The sequence below is a fragment of the Wasmannia auropunctata genome, unplaced genomic scaffold, assembly GCF_000956235.1.
Source record: "Wasmannia auropunctata unplaced genomic scaffold, wasmannia.A_1.0 LD335214.1, whole genome shotgun sequence".
Taxonomy (NCBI): Eukaryota; Metazoa; Arthropoda; class Insecta; order Hymenoptera; family Formicidae; genus Wasmannia; species Wasmannia auropunctata.
This window is the reverse complement of record NW_012027676.1, coordinates 927,238-947,842: the sequence shown is the minus strand read 5'-3', so window position 1 is coordinate 947,842 and position 20,605 is coordinate 927,238. Positions and strand designations below refer to the sequence as shown.

At 34.2% G+C, this 20,605-nt stretch overlaps 2 protein-coding genes across 7 annotated transcripts in view; one reads left to right on the top strand and one right to left on the bottom strand.

Moving 5' to 3' along the window:
- Positions 1-1,031: 1,031 nt before the first annotated feature.
- LOC105457517 (ATP-binding cassette sub-family G member 1-like) lies at positions 1,032-8,832 on the bottom strand. 2 transcript variants are annotated; one of them, XM_011702225.1, is made up of 10 exons: positions 8,358-8,832; positions 6,216-6,333; positions 4,796-4,979; positions 3,678-3,823; positions 3,348-3,586; positions 3,015-3,277; positions 2,401-2,569; positions 1,814-2,070; positions 1,454-1,608; positions 1,032-1,285 (listed from the first exon to the last, which is right to left on the bottom strand). In XM_011702225.1, exons 1-10 carry the CDS (start codon positions 8,491-8,493, stop codon positions 1,096-1,098), a joined length of 1,857 nt encoding a protein of 618 aa, XP_011700527.1. In that variant the 5' UTR covers positions 8,494-8,832; the 3' UTR covers positions 1,032-1,095. The 2 variants fall into 2 exon arrangements, with proteins under 2 accessions (XP_011700527.1, XP_011700528.1); XM_011702226.1 differs by lacking the exons at positions 6,216-6,333; positions 8,358-8,832 and adding an exon at positions 5,292-5,810.
- A 1,755-nt stretch (positions 8,833-10,587) lies between these two features.
- LOC105457514 (lysine-specific demethylase 4C-like) overlaps positions 10,588-20,605 on the top strand; it is an 18,664-nt gene continuing 8,646 nt past the window's right edge. Inside the window, exons 1-12 of one of the 5 annotated variants that reach the window (XM_011702217.1) lie at positions 10,588-10,848; positions 13,904-14,694; positions 14,769-14,974; positions 15,089-15,291; positions 15,379-15,444; positions 15,579-18,160; positions 18,279-18,461; positions 18,555-18,854; positions 18,932-19,129; positions 19,302-19,415; positions 19,504-19,596; positions 19,737-20,593. In XM_011702217.1, the coding sequence (XP_011700519.1) occupies positions 13,921-14,694; positions 14,769-14,974; positions 15,089-15,291; positions 15,379-15,444; positions 15,579-18,160; positions 18,279-18,461; positions 18,555-18,854; positions 18,932-19,129; positions 19,302-19,415; positions 19,504-19,596; positions 19,737-19,835 (4,818 nt within the window). In that variant the 5' untranslated portion in view covers positions 10,588-10,848; positions 13,904-13,920 and the 3' untranslated portion in view covers positions 19,836-20,593. Of the gene's footprint in view, positions 10,849-13,903; positions 14,695-14,768; positions 14,975-15,088; positions 15,445-15,578; positions 18,161-18,278; positions 18,462-18,554; positions 18,855-18,931; positions 19,130-19,301; positions 19,416-19,503; positions 19,632-19,736; positions 20,594-20,605 lie in introns of those variants that run through there. The other 4 variants (XM_011702215.1, XM_011702214.1, XM_011702218.1 and 1 more) reach the window with 4 other exon arrangements.

The following is a 20,605-nucleotide window of genomic DNA, read 5'->3' as shown; positions in this document are numbered from 1 at the left end:
GCCGCATTTGTATGCGTCAATGAGTTACACGGAATGGATTGCTTATAAAAGCTGGAGGTCAGTATATACATATATAGAATACATATAGGTACTTAATTTATCTCGTAATGTAGTTCTATATTTCCAAATATCGAATATCAATTTTAATATACAATTATGTATCGTGATGTACATACATACATATATTTTTATTATTATTTCATTTGTTTAAGGTTTCTATTTGGCTATGTTTTAAAATTCTCAAGCGTCCGTGGAATTTTTAATAAAGTGATCCGCAGAATACTTTATCAAGCGGTTAATTTCAGTCCAGAGAAAAAAGCAGAACTTAAGAAAAAATCGGACAAACGATTATCAAATTTTTCTACTAAGCATTAATAATAAGCGAGATTGTATAAATTTTAATATTACAATTTAAATACGCTTTTCCTTTCAGTACTTTTTTTCGAATTAATTAAGCAAAACATATCATCAACTTGTATTAATATCTATAGCTAATATCTGGAACAGATACATCATATTTATATATTTTTTATATGTATATATTTATATTAGTATCAATTACAACTCTTCGTACTCCTCTTATAGTAGTTCTTCTTTTTAAATAATATTTATGTATAAAAAGCTTCTTTACTTTTATTCTATAAAATATTTTGTTTATTTATCATTGCTTTATTTAAATTTGTTTATTATTACAAACTTATAACAATTTGATATAACAGAGAGATAACATGCACGATAGAAAAAAAACTTTCGTTTTAAAATAAAAACACTTGCGCATAATTTGATTAGCAAAAATTATGTCATGGTATTTAAATTGAATTTATATCAATAATAAATAGTACAAATAGCTGAAATATATTACAAATTTATAGATTTATAAAACTAAAAATATACGCATGTTTTATTTCTTTTTCAATTGCAATAATATTATCTAACACAATATTATAACTGTTTTTTACATATATTACAAGTGCGTGTTATATAACAATGGCACTATAACGTGACTAACAAGAAATAAATTAACAAATAAATCTGTGCTGAGATTTTATTTGTCGGCACTTAATTGTAAAAGTTATACGAAGTCTTATTTCAATACTATATTCGTTTCTTAATCCTCATGTTTAATATAATACATGCTACAATATCCAAAACTATACTCAACGTTACCAATATTATCATATTGAACCAATAATTTATGTGCTCTATACCCAATTCCATGAGAAATTTTTTAGGAGTAGCAAAATGGCAATAATCCGCTGAACACTTCAATTTCGGTCGATCATAACTGCAATTATAAATTATTTTTAGATTTTGTGATAGAAAGAAAAAAATTTACCTTATTATTTTTAATTTAAATAATAATTATTTTTAAATATCTTTACTCAAAAAGTTTAGAATAAATGCGTAACAGTTATTAATTGTCATATATCAAAATAAAAAATGCAGATCTTACCCATAAACGGCCATCAATATTCCCTCAAAAGCATATTTACAGAATGACATGTCAAATAGCCAATGTAAGTAGAGATGCACGTCTTTAGTATGCACGAAAAAACCACTGAGTACAATAAATGGCATAAGCGCAAACGGCCCAAAAATCACACTATTCTGAAATAAAATAATGCTAATTTATGCAAATTGTATGCAGTAGATGAGTTGTATTAATTTTATTACTTATATACTAATCTTAAATTTTCCAATACTTAATTGCTTCGATCCTTTCAAAATAAAAAGAAAAATAAAAGATAACATGTGAATATTAATATAAATTCAATATATATAAATAATGAATAAAATATATTATAATACAAACCTGGACCTTTAGCGAGCACCCTATGATAAGCCCTGCTGTTTGACCAACCAGACTGACAACGAAGCACATAAGCATGTATAACCAAAATCTTTTGCCTTCGGGAAGCTGATCGCTCATGTAATACACTGTGATGGTATAAATAAATGTGGAAATGAGTTGGACTAGAAAATCGGCCAATTTGCCCGCTAGATAATACGATCGTAGTTGATACCAACGATTGAAGTGCTCACGTTTTAATGTCGGTAACTCCAAAGGAACTGCGAAACGTACAAAAAGTATACATTCGACGTTGCATTTTAGAGAAATGCATTCCGTTAGATTGTAAAATTGTTAATAAAATTAAATGTAAAAATTATCAATAAAATAAAATGACGCATTGATTTTAATACTAATTTTACATTTTACTATTTATTTTTTGTTTAATTTTAAAATTCCATTATTTGTTTCTATTGTAATCTTTTACAAGTCATTTGACAAGATGCTCTCTCTCTTTCTTTTATGCATTAATATTAATACATAAATTTATATTGTATGTTATGTCAAATAAATATTTCGTGATTAGATTGTGCCAAATGCAATCAACTTACTCGTGACCATCGTAGCGCTAAATGCATTATACAGGAGAAACATAATGTTGAAATAAGATAGATTGAAATTGTCTAAAACATAAGCAGCGTCTTGGCCAATTTTAAAGTATAACGTGCCAACAATCAAAGCAATCGCCAAGTGCATTGAGATCCGTGTGAGCGTTAAAACCTACACAAATAAAAGATAGAATTTTAAATTTAGTAATATTAATACAATCGATGCTATAGAATAAGTTATTATAATATAAAGTAATCGGTCTCTCTTTATAACTCATTTATTATTTAAATAAACATTTATAATTATAATTCTTTTTTTTTCCCCGATATTTATATGAAAGAGAGAGAGTTTTCTCTTTAGCATTGTAAAATCGTGTCTTAAGGTAAGATGACACAATTTCGAACATGACACAATATTATATATGACATATAAGATTTGAATCGAATTTTCAAGATTCAAATTTGGTAAATATTATAAATTCATTGCGTGGAGTTTAGTACCCTCTACATAATAAGATCAAATTTGAATTTCGATAAGATTAGATTCAAATCTTATGTTGTATAGAATTGTACCATTTTACCCTATGAATAAGATTCGTAATGTACAGTAATATTACCTTATCACGAGATAATCTAATTGCGTTTCTTTTAACAAGAACACAAAGTTGCCTCCAGAAATTGGCAGTGTAATATGGCGTGTGCCTGAATTCCGTCTCGAAGGAATACAATCTCATAGTGGCCTGTTGCGAAATAATACTTTCTTTGCGTTTGTTCAAATGAACAGTTTTCGTCGATCTCCACATATCATTCTTGCCCTTTTCGATCGATTCCACGAGCTCGAATATGTGGGGACCGTAATCACCGTTGCATATCTCCATCACTATGCAAAAAGAGCTTTAACTTCGAGTTATCAAGATTTTTACTAATGATTTTAAAAAGATATAGCTTACAGAAGTCCATGGGATCATAATGCGTCGGACAGTATAATCCTATGCTTTTCAAAAATGGCACCAAGTTATCCGTGCTGCCTGTGTAAACGCAATTGCCGTCAGCAATCACGTAAAGATGATCCAGCATGTTGAAGAGGATCGCGCTCGGTTGATGTATCGTGCAGATTATGGTTCGTCCTTCTTGCGCTAATTGCTTCAAAAGTGCTATGCATTGCTTTGATGAAGTGCTATCTAAACCGCTAAAAAGATAAATCGAAAACAGTTGTATAAGGGGTACGTGACAAAAAAATAAGCATAAATTTTCGTTAAAGAAAATCATGTAATACCTACCTCGTAGGCTCATCAAGAAACATGACTGGTGGATCGTTGATTAATTCAAGTGCGATGGCGAGTCTTTTTCTTTGTCCTCCGCTAAGTTCGCCAGTAATCGTGTAACGAGACTCGTCGAGGCCCATCGCTACTAATATTTCGTCGATCTGTTACATCAATCAATTTTTTATTCGTTAAACTCGTGCATTAGAAAAACATTGTAGCCTGATTAAATATATAATGTCCATTTATCGTGATCGATTAAACTTAATTACTTTATTGTTATAAAATAGAAGATAATGCGCGCATCACTTATATTTGATTCATGATACACAAATTTTTTTCAACTCTTAAGAATTTTTGTAAAATATCATTTATTAATACATGTACATTATAAATTTAAATAATAAAAAAATTTCAAATCAAAACGGTATTAAAGTATTGTTTACTCTCTAAATCTGTGGAATCAATGGAAAAGTCACTGATTGAGTCAATAACGTCTTGCATTGCTAATGAATAAATGAAACAGCCGAATCGTGCGAGAACAGCAAAGTCCACTGATTTGTCAGTGGTTTATAGCATTATTATTATTATAGCATTATTCACTTATTTACTAGTGATTTCTGAGAAACAATATTTGTGTTCCATTTTAACGCTTGCGCGCAGTCGGCATTATTTGTCCTTGTTTAATAATAAATAACAAGAATAAAATAATTCCGTGAACATTGTAAGCGCCAAAAGCGTGAAGTGAATACGGAATGCAGTCAATGCATGTGCGTATTGAATACTTATTATACCTACTGATATACTTAGGACTGGATGTATTCAATGAATAACCATTGATAATCAGTAACTATCCATTGATTCAGATTTAGAGAGTAGAAAAAATGCAGATCTTTGAAATCTGTTTGTTCACCCTGCAGGAAAAATACGGATGACGCTGCAGAGAAACGATCTAAAAAGATATAGTTGATCCAACACTCTTTTTACAAGTGAAACCGCCTGTCGTTTCGTAACACAATGAATTATATTCTCTTTTCTGGCAATTAATTTGTATATCATCCACGTGTTAAATATTTTACTCTCGAAGAATTTTATATATAATAGGTATATGTTGCGTTTAATATTGTCTATTATACCTTTTGTAATTTCTCACGGTGATTCAATCCGAGTTTGAGATCGGCAGCGATGAGCATAGCTTCCTGCAGTGTTAAATGTGGTTGCAAATTATCATCTTGCATTATATAGGCAGACAATTTACGGAAATCTGACATATTTCGTTCCTGTCCATTTATCATGATCCTGCCAGCGACCGAGGTTGTCCTAAAATGCAATACGTGTCGTTAATTCGTATGTCACAACTTATTCTCCCTATTACTGTACGCACAATCAATGCATAATTTATATGTTAAAATATGCCTAATTTGCGAGCAAGAATTATAACTAATTAACCTGAAAAAGGTAATTATATTTAATAAACAATTAACTGCCAACATTCGGCACATATACCCTTGAATAATTTGCCAATCGATTGCCAGTTAGGTATGTAATTGGGCAACTCTTGAAAAAGAAGAAGATAAGGATGCGTAAGAAGATAAGAGTGCGAAGAAGATAAGATTAAAAGCTCATTTATACTTGCGATAACGCGATGCATCACGACAGGTGCATCTAAAGAGCGAGCAGATAGGATACTGATATTGACGTGTGACAGAGTATATCCGTGCACGTGAACCGTGACTTCGCGCCGATGTTATGTGCGCACAATTCTATCTAAGAACGAGAGTGAAAACTAAAGTGCGTGCGGTTCAATCTACAATCTACAATCCAGAAAATATTTTTACAGTGCAAAGAGATCTCGGCAATCAAAACTGAGAATGAAGATAAAGATTACCGGTGCGGTATCTAAAATTCAAGGCTGTTTTCTTTTTATTATCGGTATATATCAATATATATAAATCGAGATAATTAATTCCGGATCAACATTCCAGTTAACATTTGGAATACGTTCAATAAAATCTTCAACTCACAGAACTTCGAAAAACGGAGAGATCCATCCTTAATATGCCGAGAAAAAGAGTCTAAGAGAATTATAAATGAAATGTATTACAATTCGACGTATATATTTTCAATGCCATAATTTTTATTAATATAACACAAGGCATTTTATTAATTCCAATTGTTTGATAATTGTTGGATATTTCTTTCTGTTTAATTTTAATTGTAATCTTCTTGTTGTGCGTATGTGTGCGGGCGCGCGCGCTACTGAATTAGCGCGACAAACATTCGACATTACAAGAGAGGCCTTGCAAAAATATACTACAGATATTATATTCATAAATTCCAATTATAAATTAATTATATCTGTGTTTATGTAAATCTTTTGAAATAGTCTTTAGATAGTGAACACCTAAGTTCTTATTACTTTTCTTCACGCTTCGCGTCAAACAAAATCTATGAGCTAGAACAATTGACAAAGTCAGTGGGCTAGTAATTGGATTTATTCTCCGTCCATCGTAAGAGTAGAAGTTGATCAAAGTGTAAAACTAATTATTTACTAACGTGAAACCTGCTAAGATGTCCATTAATGTAGATTTTCCAGCGCCGGAAAGACCCATAATAGCTGTGAGTTCGCCCGGTCGAAAGTCGCCGTTGAGATCGCTCAACAATCTTTTCCTCTCTATAAAACAGAATAATCGTTCTGTACAAAAAGCAATGTGTTTGTTGACTACGCAAGAAAATAACAACAGTTATTTTAATATTTCTGCACGATGAGACATTACAAATTCGCGGGATAAGCGGAATGCAATCAATGTCCTAATTACAATCTAAACAAATTGTGTGCACCAAAGTGAAAGTTTCCACAGGTAAGAACGATATGTTGCTACTGCCACAACATATCCATGGAATAATAATATTCCATAAGATAACAGTTACATGATAAAGGAAGATCTCGTAATAAAATGTTCAAAATATAAATAAAATTGTCAAAATACATTTTAGAATTTAACTTAAATATACGAACAATAGATCTTTTAATGATTCATTTGTGTTAAGGATCTATTGAACATTTTCTTTGTTTTTCTCGTTTTGTACTCAACACATGTCATTTGATTTGTAATCGATTTAATCAGAGACTGATAAGTCTTTTAAAAATTGCATCAACATTTCGAACTGAAATCTAACTTGATGAAGTCTTTCATTGTTAGTGATAATTTTTACTCTTTGTCTTCGATACTTGATTTAAATAATTTTTTACGTATTTCTGGTGAATTAATTATTAACTTTATTAATTAATAGACGTAAGTTATATATTCACAAAAATTTGAACTTTTCTAATTTAATTAATGAAAACAATAAATAATAATTTTACTTTTATTAAATATATATACAATGTGGATATGAAAACTTTTCAAAAATCTCCTTTTAAAAATAATAATGGATATTGGAGATATTTTCGAAACATTTTCGGAAAATCTAAATACGTTATCTGTTAAAGTGTTTTTAAAAAGAAGTATTGTAAAATTTTTATAGATATATGTCTTATTGTTCCGATATTCTAGGCACAGATACAAAGTTCAATTTTTTTTCAAAAAAATATTTCATTCTCTTAACATGCGTAAGATTATTTAATTATTGCCCTTTTTCACTATACTTATTTAAATTTTAATTCTCTAAGCCTTCGAGATACTTATTATTTAAAAAGAAAATAGGTATTTACTTATCGTTAAAGTTACATATTATTAGCAATTACGAATGCTTAAATTGCAAATATACAATGTAATTAAGGAAAGTTTTATTAGTTCTAATATTGTAAAATTCGTTTTAATAACTAATATTAACTAATATTGTTAATGTTACAAATATGTGCATATACATAAATGTATTTTTTATTCTTAAAAAATATATAAATTTGTTATAATTATCTAAGAGTTTTTAGATCTTTTAGAGATAGACATATCTAGATAATTCCTACCAATTGACTACTAATCATAAGAGCTATAAAATAAATACCATATCTTACTACACTTTGAAACAAAGTCAAATAGCAACTCGCGTATATCTTATCGATTTCAAAGTTCTTAGCTGCCATTGATATGCCTTTGTTCTGAGAAGAAGTATTCGTTTTCTAAGCGATGAGCTCTTATCTTAGTTTTCACATTTGTAAAACAAAAATAGGAGCAACACTGATTATTCTCCTCAATGTTCTCATTCGTTTAAAAGCGAGTGAGTAAAAATATTTTTTAAAATACATTAATAAACCTTTAATAAAAAATATTTTTCTATTGTAGCATTAATTTTTCTTTAATTATCATTTATTTTAGATGTATTATTAAATTATGACTTTTACTATATTAAAACAGCATTTATACAGTAGCAGTTATCTCTATAAACTTATGCTTCTGGACGAAAAGTTGTATTATCAAAATTAGGATCGATCACATGTGTAATGAAACATTTAAATATATTCGCAGTATATTTTTTTATATAATTATAAATGCTATATTTATTATATTTACATAATTATAATACACTCTCCTCCTCTTGATGATAAAATTTTAGTTATAGTCTAGTTGAATTATGTTATTTATACCATGAAGATTTATTTATAATCACTATTTTTACTATGATTTTTATTATTGTTATTATTCTTAATATACTTTAGTAACAACTACATGCTTTTGTAACGAATCATCACTTTACCCTTGGTCAAGATCCCTTTCCGTACACTGTACGATATATCCTCGAAGAGCAAATAGAGTGATCTGTCGACCTGCGCGTCTCTTGACTGTTGCGACTGTTGCGAATCGCGCGTCCCTTCCGCAGGTCTCATCGTCATTTCGCTGTGGCTAGACGGTCGTTGGGATCGGGGCCGCACCTTTCTCGCTTCACCGAGATTCTCCGCGTCGAGTTTTCGCCGTGCGCGAGTGCGTTTCACATTTCTTCCGCACGCTTTCCTTTTGCCCGATCGACTGGCACGCAACTTCGCCGTCTGTTCGATTCTGTAAACGCGCCTGTATCCGCGTGCATGCGCTTTCCTTTTGCCCGGTCGACTAGCGCGCAACTTCGTGCTCGTTCGATTCCGCGCGCGCTCTCCTTTTACCCGACTGGTGGACAATTTCGTGACGTTCGATTATACGCGCGCCTTTATCCGCGGCGCGCGCGTAGACGCTGGGCGCCACGGCGTCGCGTCGGCGCGTGGCGTCGCGTCACCTCGCGTCGCGTCGCGTCAGGTAGCGTCGCTCCGCGCAACGACGAAGCAAGAACTTCCGTTCGTGTTAATTCACAACACGTTGACACGCCGCCGCCTCTTGCAGGCGTTTGAATTACGCGCACGGCTATTTGATGATTGACGATGCACGTCTTTCTTCGTCCCCTGTCCGCCGAACGACAATTGCAAAATCAATGTTCAAAGTTCGCCAGCATGATGGCTCTTTACGCCCGGTGTGAATTCGCGTTATCAGCGCTCTCGTCGAGATAAGATTTACCATTGTCAAGAGGAAAATCGGCGCTACGCTGCAGGCTTTTCCCGTCCCAAACACGAAGGACACCGAAGAATACAATAAATTAGATTTTGGTAAAATAAAAAAAAGAGGGATAATATATTTTATTCCATTATATCACTTATATGATTTTATACGACTCTGCCACAGTGAAGCACAATTACTGTACGCGAAGTTTCGTGTAAAAATGAGACAATTTCTCTTTCGATTGATTATCTCTTCTTATCGCACGTGGCGTACGTACGTACTAATAAATACACTAAATAATTCTTTTACTTTTTTAATTTAAAATTCATATTTTAAATAATAATATTATATATACGACCGACCCCTGGATAACACACAACCGTGTAAGAATATTTAATCAATAAACTATATTACGATTCACTTTATTATGACAAATCTTTTCTTTTGTTCATTCTGACGATATGTTACATTGCATATTAAGACGCGATACTTTGTATGATATCAGCTTTAACATAAAACATGCATTTAATATATAGGTACTTGTATTTAAATCTTTAATTTAAAAAATATATATAATTAATTTATGTAATATGAAGTTTTGCGAGAAATAGAAAGAAAAAGAAAAAGAAAAACGAAAAAGAAAGAAAAATGTGGCATTATAATACGCGATTAGCACGGACACGAACCACGTTCTAATGCTATGATTTGATCGACAATGTTATAAGATCGACGTGTGTACGTAGTTCCTTTTTTTAAAACGTGGACGTGGGGCGCTAGTGTACAGAGGAGATCGGTCCCACCCAAAAAGCCGGCGTGGCCTCTCTCCCGCTTCTCTCTGCTTATATTAAATTTATTTTATTTCTAGTTATTTTGTTTTTATTTTATCATTCACGTTTTTTGTTTTATTAAACTAAAACATATATTTATTTTGTGATCCTGAAAATGCTCCAATAAAAACTTTCATTAGAATTTAAAAACATTTAAAAATTCCATAATATTTTTCTATTCTATTAAAATTTGAAGATTTCTTTTATTATATTCTATACATCCGCCAATTGCACTGCGGATCGGCTATATGTTGAATTTTTATATTTTGATCTCGTTTTCTCGTAAAATTAACTAAAATAAATTAATGACTCTTTCTCAACAACGTTATAAACTGACTTCTCAAATAATACCTGTACTATTTTATTTACATACACAATTATTAACATTTTGTCGTTTGATAGGCGGGAAAGAAAATTAGAAATAATCCCGGGAGAATTTCGGTACGAATTACTACAGTCAGGAAGTTCACTGCAAGCTGAATTCAGCCGGTTGAATTCATTATCGATGAAATCGATCGAAGTTATAAGTTCGACTGACGATCGGCCGGGATCGGCGCAATTGGCGGAACCCTTCGACCGTCCCTATACGGACGGGTTCCTAAAATTCCACGTCCGCGGTTATACACCACTGGCTCGCCGCTGGCGTACGTGACAAACGCCGAAAATTCGAATCTCGCACGCCTCTGGTAGACGGCGCTGCGGTCGCGCGACCGAATCTGGAGTCAAAGCTGGAACGCCACCTCGCCGTGTACGTACGGACGACGCGCCGCTCATATCATCGACGGACGACGACGGTGCGCGCGTGTGATTGCTGACGACCCGTGATATTCACGCGACGAGGACTCCGCGGACGATGGTATTGATACAGGAGAGGTGATCCCCGGGTGCGTCTGTCGTGTAAGTACCGCGCGTCTCTGCGATCCGGGCGCGACGGCGCCGCCGCCGTCGCCGCTCTCGCCCGTCTCCGCGAACTTATCTCGCCCGTTCCCGATGCCTTGCCGCCCGTCAGCTCTCCTCACGAGCATGCCCCCCCGCGTCACGCCAGGCATCACGCACGCACGGCATCAGGTAATCATCGGGGAAAAATCGTCATCCGCGCGGCGAAAAGGGCGAATCGTCGTGCGCGTCGGACGAACGCCCGTCGTGAAAGATATTTCCACCCGAGAGAGTCCTGGCAACAATAGATAACTACCATTTTGTTTATAGACTTCTACCCACCAATACCACCAGCAGCGGCACCCCCTCCTTTTCCCTCCCACACTTCCTTCCACATTGCATTCTGAAAGCTTCGGATCTCGTTCCCACCTTCTATTTGGAGTATCATCATTGGGGTGAACACGTGTTCGATTTTTTACGTTTCCGATTTTTCCATTGCTTTCACCCTTTTCCCTCCATTTTTTTTTGTCGATTTACGTGCACCAGCTTTATTTCACCGTGTGTGTCATCTTACGCTCGGGCGCAGTCGCTGTTTTGTTTACACCTAAGTCACACATGGACATGCATGGACATCCGAAATCTTGAACGCGTGATCACGTGCGGGGAAATATCTTTCGTCGAAGTTGAATCAGAAACAGCAACGTGAATAATTTATACATTTGTACGTTGTAACATGAAGACTTGTTTATACACTCGTCGGAGGTATCGATCGGAGATACATATTATATCGATTCGGCCGAAAATGCAATTAGCGAGCGTGATTTAAATATAATATTGATGAAGCGTGACGTTATTCGCGTTTTATAAGGAGTATGTACAACAATTTGCTATTTTATTGGTATAAAATTTTTCGCGAAATTGAATATCTTATATGATGAAATATTAATAATTTTTTAACTGACTAAGGAAAAAAAGAAACGAGGAAAGAATACCATAAATTATCCCAAAGATTCTTACGGCATATACATGTAAAAGTTTATTATTTTTTTAAAATAATACTTTTTTAAACACATTTTTCAAGTTTCACAATTTCGTGATTAATTTGAATTATTGAGAGATTGACAAATATGTTATATATGCTATTTTCTAATTAAACATTTTTTATGTTTCTTTGTAGCTTAAAAACAGAATTTGCTTTAAAATGCATGCTTTTGCTTATCGCCTATGCTTCGTTTTTTTTTGTAGTTGTAATTAAACATTAATAATTGATATTAATTAAATTTTTTATAATAAGCCCGATTAATCCTAGCGCGCCAGTCAAGGGTCTGAGGCCTTCTAAAAAATTCGAGAATTTTTTTTAGAATAAAGGCTGAAACACAGACATAAACGCTACATAGGCATAAGAGAATCAACCAATCAGAGTCCTTCATTCTGATTGATTAATTTCTTATGCCTTACGTCTTACGCGTTGTGCAAAAGTCTGTGCTCTGGCCTTAAGGTCAGGCCCTGGGAAACCCTATCGAAAGCTTCAATTTTCTAACAATGTGGGATAATTTTGATTTTCAAGGTTAGCAGTATCGTAAAAAAAATTTGCACGGCTTGCAAGCTTCGAGAACATGTGCGCGCAGTGCATATATTCAGTTTAAACTATTTCGCTTTTATATCTGCTGATTTTATTTCCGTCGATAAAGTGCAATAAATTATTGTAAAAATTATTTCCATACGTCAATACACTATATGCTATGTTTTTCTAATACTTAAGAAGAGATAAAGAATTATTATTCTTCATTGTCGCTAAACTTGATATTAAATTATACTGCATGCTTTCGGTTTTAGCGCGGTCTACAATTGCGTAAGCATAGTTGCAAGTAGTTGCAGGTGTAAGAATTTACCAATCACAATCGAATATAAGAAGGAATATTCGACTGTAATTGGTCAGTTCTTACAACTACAATCACTTACAGCTACGCTTACGTAATTGTAGACCAGGCTTTACCTCCGATTGCCTTTTGTAAGCTCTAAAGCCTCGTGTCCACGAGGATAGAGATCGATCCAAGATCTCGAATGAAAGAAAAACTGACCAATCGCATTGGTCAAATGGACGAATCGTTCAAATGCGATTGGTCAATGGTCTCTCTCTGTCCCAGATTTGGGACTGATTTCTAGCATCGTGGACATGAGACTTAAACACAAAATGCAACATATATTGTGCAATATGCTATATAAAAATGTAAAATTACTACGCTCAATTTCGAAAACAAATGGAGTAAATGATATTTTTCAACAAGATTTTGTTTCTGTATCTCATAATATAAAATTTAAAAATTTTTTTTTAAATTGATGGGAAAATAGTATGGATCTGTATTATATACGCTCATGGACAAATAGGTTGCGACACTTTTTTAATTTGGTTTCGGAACGCACTAATATTTTGCAAATGCGAATCACGATTGGTTGTACTGTCTCTAGACTAAAGATAGTACTCCAATCGTGATTCATATTTGTAAAATATTAGTGCGTTCCGAAAGCAAATAAAACAAAAGTGTCGCCACCTATTTGTCCACGACTATACAAAATAATTAAATTATTAATTAGTTGCAACCAGAGTTGGGGACGCTACCTTAAAAAAGTAATCGTTATTGCTATCGTTATTTTTTGTAAAAATTAATTTGTTATTCCTTACTGGTTTTCAAAAGTAACGATTTGTTACTTTTTTTGTAATACTATATAATTTTAATTAGATTTTAAATGTATATTATTTGATAATAATTATTAAATGTAATAATAAATATTACAACTTGAAACTCTAAACTAATCTGTATATAATAGAAGTTTTTCTTTATATTATTTATTTTTACAGAAAATTAAATTAAATTTGTTTTTAAACGTTAATGTCATTATTAACGCGTTACTTACCAACCCTAGTTGCAATTAATAATTATGTATAATTAACAATAATTTAAAGTAATATGTACATATATACTTTTAGTAATGTTATTACTATATGTTATTACTAGAAGTAAAATTTTTTTATATATGTAACATAATGATGAATTTTTAAAATTTTTATTTGCAGCTATAATAAGTTCAACAATGGCTAGTAATTCGAGAGGAGCACCCCGTATACAGGTCTTTAGACCGACATACGAGGAGTTTAAAGATTTCACGAAGTATGTGGAATATATGGAAAGTCAGGGAGCTCATAAGGCTGGTTTGGCAAAAGTTATACCACCACCCGAATGGATCCCCAGGAAACAAGGCTATAATCTAGATGACTTACAGCTCACCATTCCAGCGCCGATCTGCCAAGTCGTTACTGGAAAACAAGGACTTTATCAACAAATTAATATACAAAAAAGGTCAATGACTGTAAAGGAATATAGTGAATTGGCGAATTCTGATCGTTACGCTACTCCGCGTCATTTTGACTATGAAGATTTGGAGAGGAAGTACTGGAAAAATATAACATACGTGGCGCCGATATACGGCGCAGATGTGTCGGGTTCCTTGACGGATCCGGAAGTGAAGGAGTGGAATATCAATCATTTAGGAACAATTCTGGATTACGTTAACAAGGATTACGGTATATCCATCGATGGCGTCAATACAGCTTACCTGTATTTTGGAATGTGGAAAACTACGTTTGCTTGGCATACAGAGGACATGGATCTTTATTCCATAAATTATTTACATTTTGGCGCGCCGAAAACATGGTATGCTGTACCGCCGGAACACGGACGTAGATTAGAAAGACTAGCCAGCGGTTTTTTCCCAACTAGCTATCAGAATTGCCAAGCCTTCTTGCGCCACAAAATGTCTCTCATATCTCCCCAAGTACTGAGGCAATATTCTATTCCATGTGACAAAGTAAGTTTATTTTCGCCTTGCCCTGATTACAATTTTTTTTTAGCCTCTTATGTCTCATATTGTTGTCCTTGTAGATAACGCAAGAAGCTGGGGAAATAATGATTACATTTCCATATGGTTATCATGCTGGTTTTAATCACGGATTCAATTGCGCCGAATCTACCAATTTTGCAGCGCCCAGATGGGTAGAATATGGAAAGAGGGCTACGCAATGTACCTGCAGTAAAGATATGGTCAAAATATCTATGGATACCTTCGTGAAACGTTTTCAACCTGATAGGTGTGTATCTAAATAACTTTTATTTAAAAACTTTAATTTGATAATAATATTTGCTAAATACGATGTATTTACATTTAAATATTTACTATGTATCTTAACTAATTCTCCGATTAGGTATGAATTGTGGCTACGTGGTGAGGATATTGGTCCTCATCCTGAAGATCCTAGACAGACTGCTGCACCAATGCCATCACAAATGGATCTATTATGTACCAATAGTAGCAATGGTGAACTACCGCAAAGCTACTTAAGTGCAACACCAAAAAATAAACGGCATGTGATTCATAAGAAAAAGAATACTATAACTGCAAATCCTGGTATGTATATTGAAGATCTTGCAAATCGCTCAGATATTCCCCCGGATGTTAAAAAAGCTTTACAAGATCACGAATTTGATGAAATAGAGGAAGGACCAGATGAACAACAATTAGAAGTTCTGGAAGATATTTGGCTAAAAGCAGGAGAAATGGGTAAAACTTTTACACTTTTTGTATTTACATTTTATGTCATTATTATTATTATTATTATTATTATTATCTTTGCTACTATATATGTTTCATATAGCTATATTTGAGATTTTACTAATCATATACTTTTGTTGCAGACATTGAAGAAGCAACTGTGTATGACGATGGTTACAATCGCAAAAAGGGCAAGAAAAGAAAGAAAAAGCAAAGCGGGGATAAAAAGAAAAAGCCAAGAGCTGAATCAAAATCTAAAAAGGAAGCCAGTAAAATTAATGCACAAGTTGCGAATGTAGTTAAAATTGAAATGGATACTGAAGCTAATGCTTTTGAATACGTATCCCAGGAAAATAGTGAAGAAATACCTGTACCTCAAGGACTTTATAATGACGCAATTTTTATAAAAGATGAATGTGAAGATCCTTTAAAATTGGAGAACATTCCTCCGGATGGTTCTAATTCTCCCGAAATTATTGATAAATTTACCAAAAAGAAAAAGAAGTATTCGAAACCTAGAGAGCCGAGGAAACCTAAAGAGCCGAAACCAAAACGTGAACGTGCGTCTAAAGGTAAACGCAAATGCGATAATGTATCGCTCTCGACTACATCAACTCCAAACGTTTCAGATGCCACTGTGCAATGTAGATCCCTAGAGCTACCTAATATTGACATTTATCCTGAAAATTTTATAAGTAATGCGCCTAATAACCAAAAGAAATTTAATTTTAATTTAATGAATCCAAGTGTTCTGGTTAGTAACGAGCTTAATAAGAAAAACATGGGTACAATAAATACTGATCAGATAAAAAATTTTGCTTTTAATGACGACAAAAAAGACATGGCAAAGTTGCTGATTAGAGTCACGGAAAACAGAACAGCTGCTTATTTATCGACAAATAACACAAATGATTCTCCAAAAATAACATTGAAAAAGACAGCCGAGGATGACTCTTATGTCGTAAAACATAATACAAATTCTGGATGCCAGAATGAAAATACAAGAACCGCGGCCACGCAAGTAGAACAGCTTATGATTGCAAACTGCAAAAATATGGGTGCAATGCCGATAGAAAACAAACCGGAGAGTACTGTTCGTAACTTTACCTTAAAAGCAGCTCGCTTTAAACCATCTGATTTTGCAGTAAAATCTAAATCGCAAGCTGAAAGTTGTGCTGAAAATCAGCAGATGCACTCGTTTGCAGCTATACCAAACTCACTTGTAGTTGATAAAAATGTGTCAGTTACACATTTCGAAACAACCGCACCTTGCCAGCCTAATAATCCTCCAGTTTTGCAAAATGAAATGGAAACGCAACGTATCGGAAACGATATCATAATTAGTACTCCACCATTGTTAGACCATCACTTTCCACTTCCAACTGATACTGCTATTACTCCGGTACCTTATGGCGATTGTAAATCCATATTTCCCAATACTCCGTCCCAGTCGCAATTTAACCAGCGTACCAATTATTCGAATTACAAATTTGGGAGCGCTCTGGGAAAAGTACCTTGTACGAGCAATGGTCCGAAGGAATTACCAACGATATCCTATCAACACAATGTTTATTTAAATGCTGCTAAACTTCCGCGCGTAGGAAAATCGGGCTTTAATTTAGCTTATTATTCGCCTTTGCCAAATGCATCGCCCGTACCAAATATAAATATGCCAATGTATTCATCTGTCTTCGTGTATCCTGTTAACAATTGTGTACAAAATACTGATACGCTGGCAGTCACGAATGAATTATCTGCACCTGCAAGCGGTTCGAAACAAACTACGCCAAAAGTCACCAAGAGCGCAACGCGCCAAAGGTCGCAGAAAGGAGCATCACGTAGGAAAACACCGGCAAAAAATAGTAAATCGAATAATAATACATCTTCAAATATCTCCCAGCAAGCAGACACTACGAGTACTGTTGAAACTTCAATTAATAATTCTACTGATACGTGCATAAATATGACCGATCCAAACGTTATAACGCAAATTACAAATATGCCAAACATGTTACCTGAAAATGAGCGTTCAAATATACCTGACAATAAAGCACAGTTACAACAAGACTTACAAATGAATACTATTTGTTCACATTTATCGATGCCTAAATCGAATACGCAACGCAAAGCAAGCATTTTAAGAAAGCCCAGGGAGAGAAAAGCTACAACAAGGAGAAAACCAGTAACCTCCCCACCTCATGTGACTATTATGCCCATTCCTCCTGCCATTTCTACGGCCACAGTTCCTGCGACCGTTGGAAGCGTTGCTCCTGCAATCGATGAAAGTGTTGCTCCTACGACCATTGCAAGTGCTGCTCCTGTAACCGCTGGAAGTATTGCTTCTGAAACCGTTGAAAATGTTGCTCCTATGGCCCTTTCTTCTGCGTCTGCCACTAGGAATGTTGCTCCTGCGTCTACTACTACTACTACTCCAACAACGGTTGGTGTTGAAACTACGAAAGATCAATCCACGCAGTCTGTCGATATGCCAGAAGCCAATTCTCAGTCCACACCGGTAATACCAGGGCATATTTCTGATATGATCTATCCGAGTGTACCAAACAGCGAACTGCTAAAAGCGTTCAATGATTATTGGAGCGCTCAAGTGTCTCATTGTGCAGTATGCGCTACTTTTGCCTCCTGTACAAGCGGAAGTAGTCGGATGATGCCATCTGATTGGAAGTATTGCAAATCAATTGTGCTACCTGAGAGTACACCGATATGGGTGAGATAATAACGCTTAAATAACTATTAAAACTCTTCAGTAGCAATATCTTTTCTTGGATATACTCAACGAAAATTGCGAAGGTGTTTATTGAAAAAATAATTTATATGCATTACAGGTGTCGGCCAGTATTTTTGCAGCGAACTCTAAGGAACAGGCTGTGGAACCGGAGAATAAAAAACTTTTACGGTGCAGAGAATGTCACGTAACTGTTCACGCATCTTGTTACGGTATAACTATATTACCTACGGATATCCGAAACTGGGCCTGCGACAGGTGTAAAGCTGGTAGAAACGATGTGGTACGTGTTTAACATTCACTTTTTTCTTTCTTCGTTTTCGTCATTTGTCAAACGTACCTCTCGCTAATTTTGCTTCGTTATTACGAAATACAGATGTGTTGTCTGTGCCCAATGTTTGGTGGTCCTATGAAGCGTACCAGTGACAGCAGATGGGCGCATATCTTATGTACGCTTATGGTACCAGGAGCCACATTTAAAGATGCCATAAATAAAGATCCCATCAATGTATTGACGACGGCGGATTCGTGCCTGAACAAGCAGTGTCATTTCTGCAGCCAGAACGGTGGAGCGTGCCTGAAGTGTAATCAATGCAGTAACGTGTTTCATCCGTCTTGCGGTCTCGCGGCAGGCGCTACATTTATCATACCGGTGTACAATTCACAGGAACTTCAGGTACAGTATTCTCTAATTGTGAAATACAAATGCCAATAAATTCGTACACGTTACTGCAATGTTATTATGTTATCTAGGTAACGTGTAACAAACATGACGAAGGCAAAGAAAAGATACGCCCGCAGATACGCCAGGGGGAAACAGTATGGGCAAAGCATCGTAACAACCGATATTATCAAGCCAAAGTAGAAGCTATCCAGGATACCCTCTTTTACGAGATTACATTTATCGAGGATGACAGCTTCAGTGAGGATACGTATCCTATAGATATAATTGTAAGTTTCAATAGTATCTTTTTATTATTTTAATTTTATCTGCATATATGTACATAGTTGCACAGTCAAAGTCCTATCCACCAAATTTTTTATAGCGGTCAAAGTTTAAAGTCCGTTTTAAAACTTATAATACTTTTCGAAATGTGCTCTCATATATTTTGTACTTATTTAGAACTATGATCCTCGAAGTATACCTGCACTTGGAGCCGCAGTGAAGGTGAAGTGGACTGATGGTCTGACATACGACGGCATCTTCGCAGGTACAAATCATCGAATAATGTTCACTGTAAGTAATTTTTAATATATACAAAAGTTAATTTATTCTTTATTGATTACTTAATTATTAATTGCAATTTATACTTTTTTTATTTTAGGTGATTTTTGAAGATGGCTCTCACCTCGATTTAAAGCGTAATGAAATCTACACCTTGCAAGAAGATATGCCAAAAAAAGTGCTTTCTCGTCTGGTGAGTTTGGTCAGAAATTAATATCATAACGTAATGTTTATGAACGTGGCTTGGTCTCTTCATTTGATTATCTTTTTTTTCTTTATTACTTATGTTGTGTCTTACGTTTACTTTTCTGTTTCTCTGTTGGTTTATTAAAGTCTGTTGCAACTGAAATGAAGCACCGATCTCATCTTTATGGCACAGAAGATGAAACAGAGGCGCATAGAAAAGTGAAACAATCGAAAAATTATGATTGAATTGAGATGTAACGATTTGATGTAAATAATTAATTATTACGAGAAGGGAGCATAGAAATCTAGTTGTAAATAGTAGATATGAAAATTATATTTTATAATCGCGATTGTCTCCAACTTAACTATTCAATTTCGGACTGATGGATCGAACGTTATAGAAACTACCTTCCCTTGATTCAAATGATTTTTGTTTTAGTTAACTGATGTTTTCAACGACGAAGATTATAACTATATATAAATTTCTTTTATATTAAATTATTAGTTTACAATAGTGTGCCTATTTAGTCGTCCGATGTATTCTGTACCGTACATAATTTGACTATTTTATTAGCGTTTGTTATATAAGAATATGTGTTCACACATGCACGCACATACATAACATATTCCTATCTATAATAAACGCTAAATATGTGTGTGACGTGCGCGCGCGCGCCTGTGTATGTGTGTGTGTGTATGTGAAATCAAATATGTATATGTACCTAATATTTTAACGGCAACAATGGAAAGTATTGTGAATATTACTACTACGAACAAAATGTTATGATCTTTTATCCGAGAGTGATTAAATTACGTATGTAAAAGACAAGAAAAAATAATTATTCTAAAAAAGATCTTAAAAATTTCTTTCAAATATCAAAAAAATTGATGTAAAACTTAACATAATTAACCTTAAACTCTTGTAATTATATTCTCTTTTTTTTCTCTCTGTCTCTTTCTTTTTTTAGGAAAAAATTATAACAAAAACGTAAAAAAAATTTTTTTTAATTTTTTAA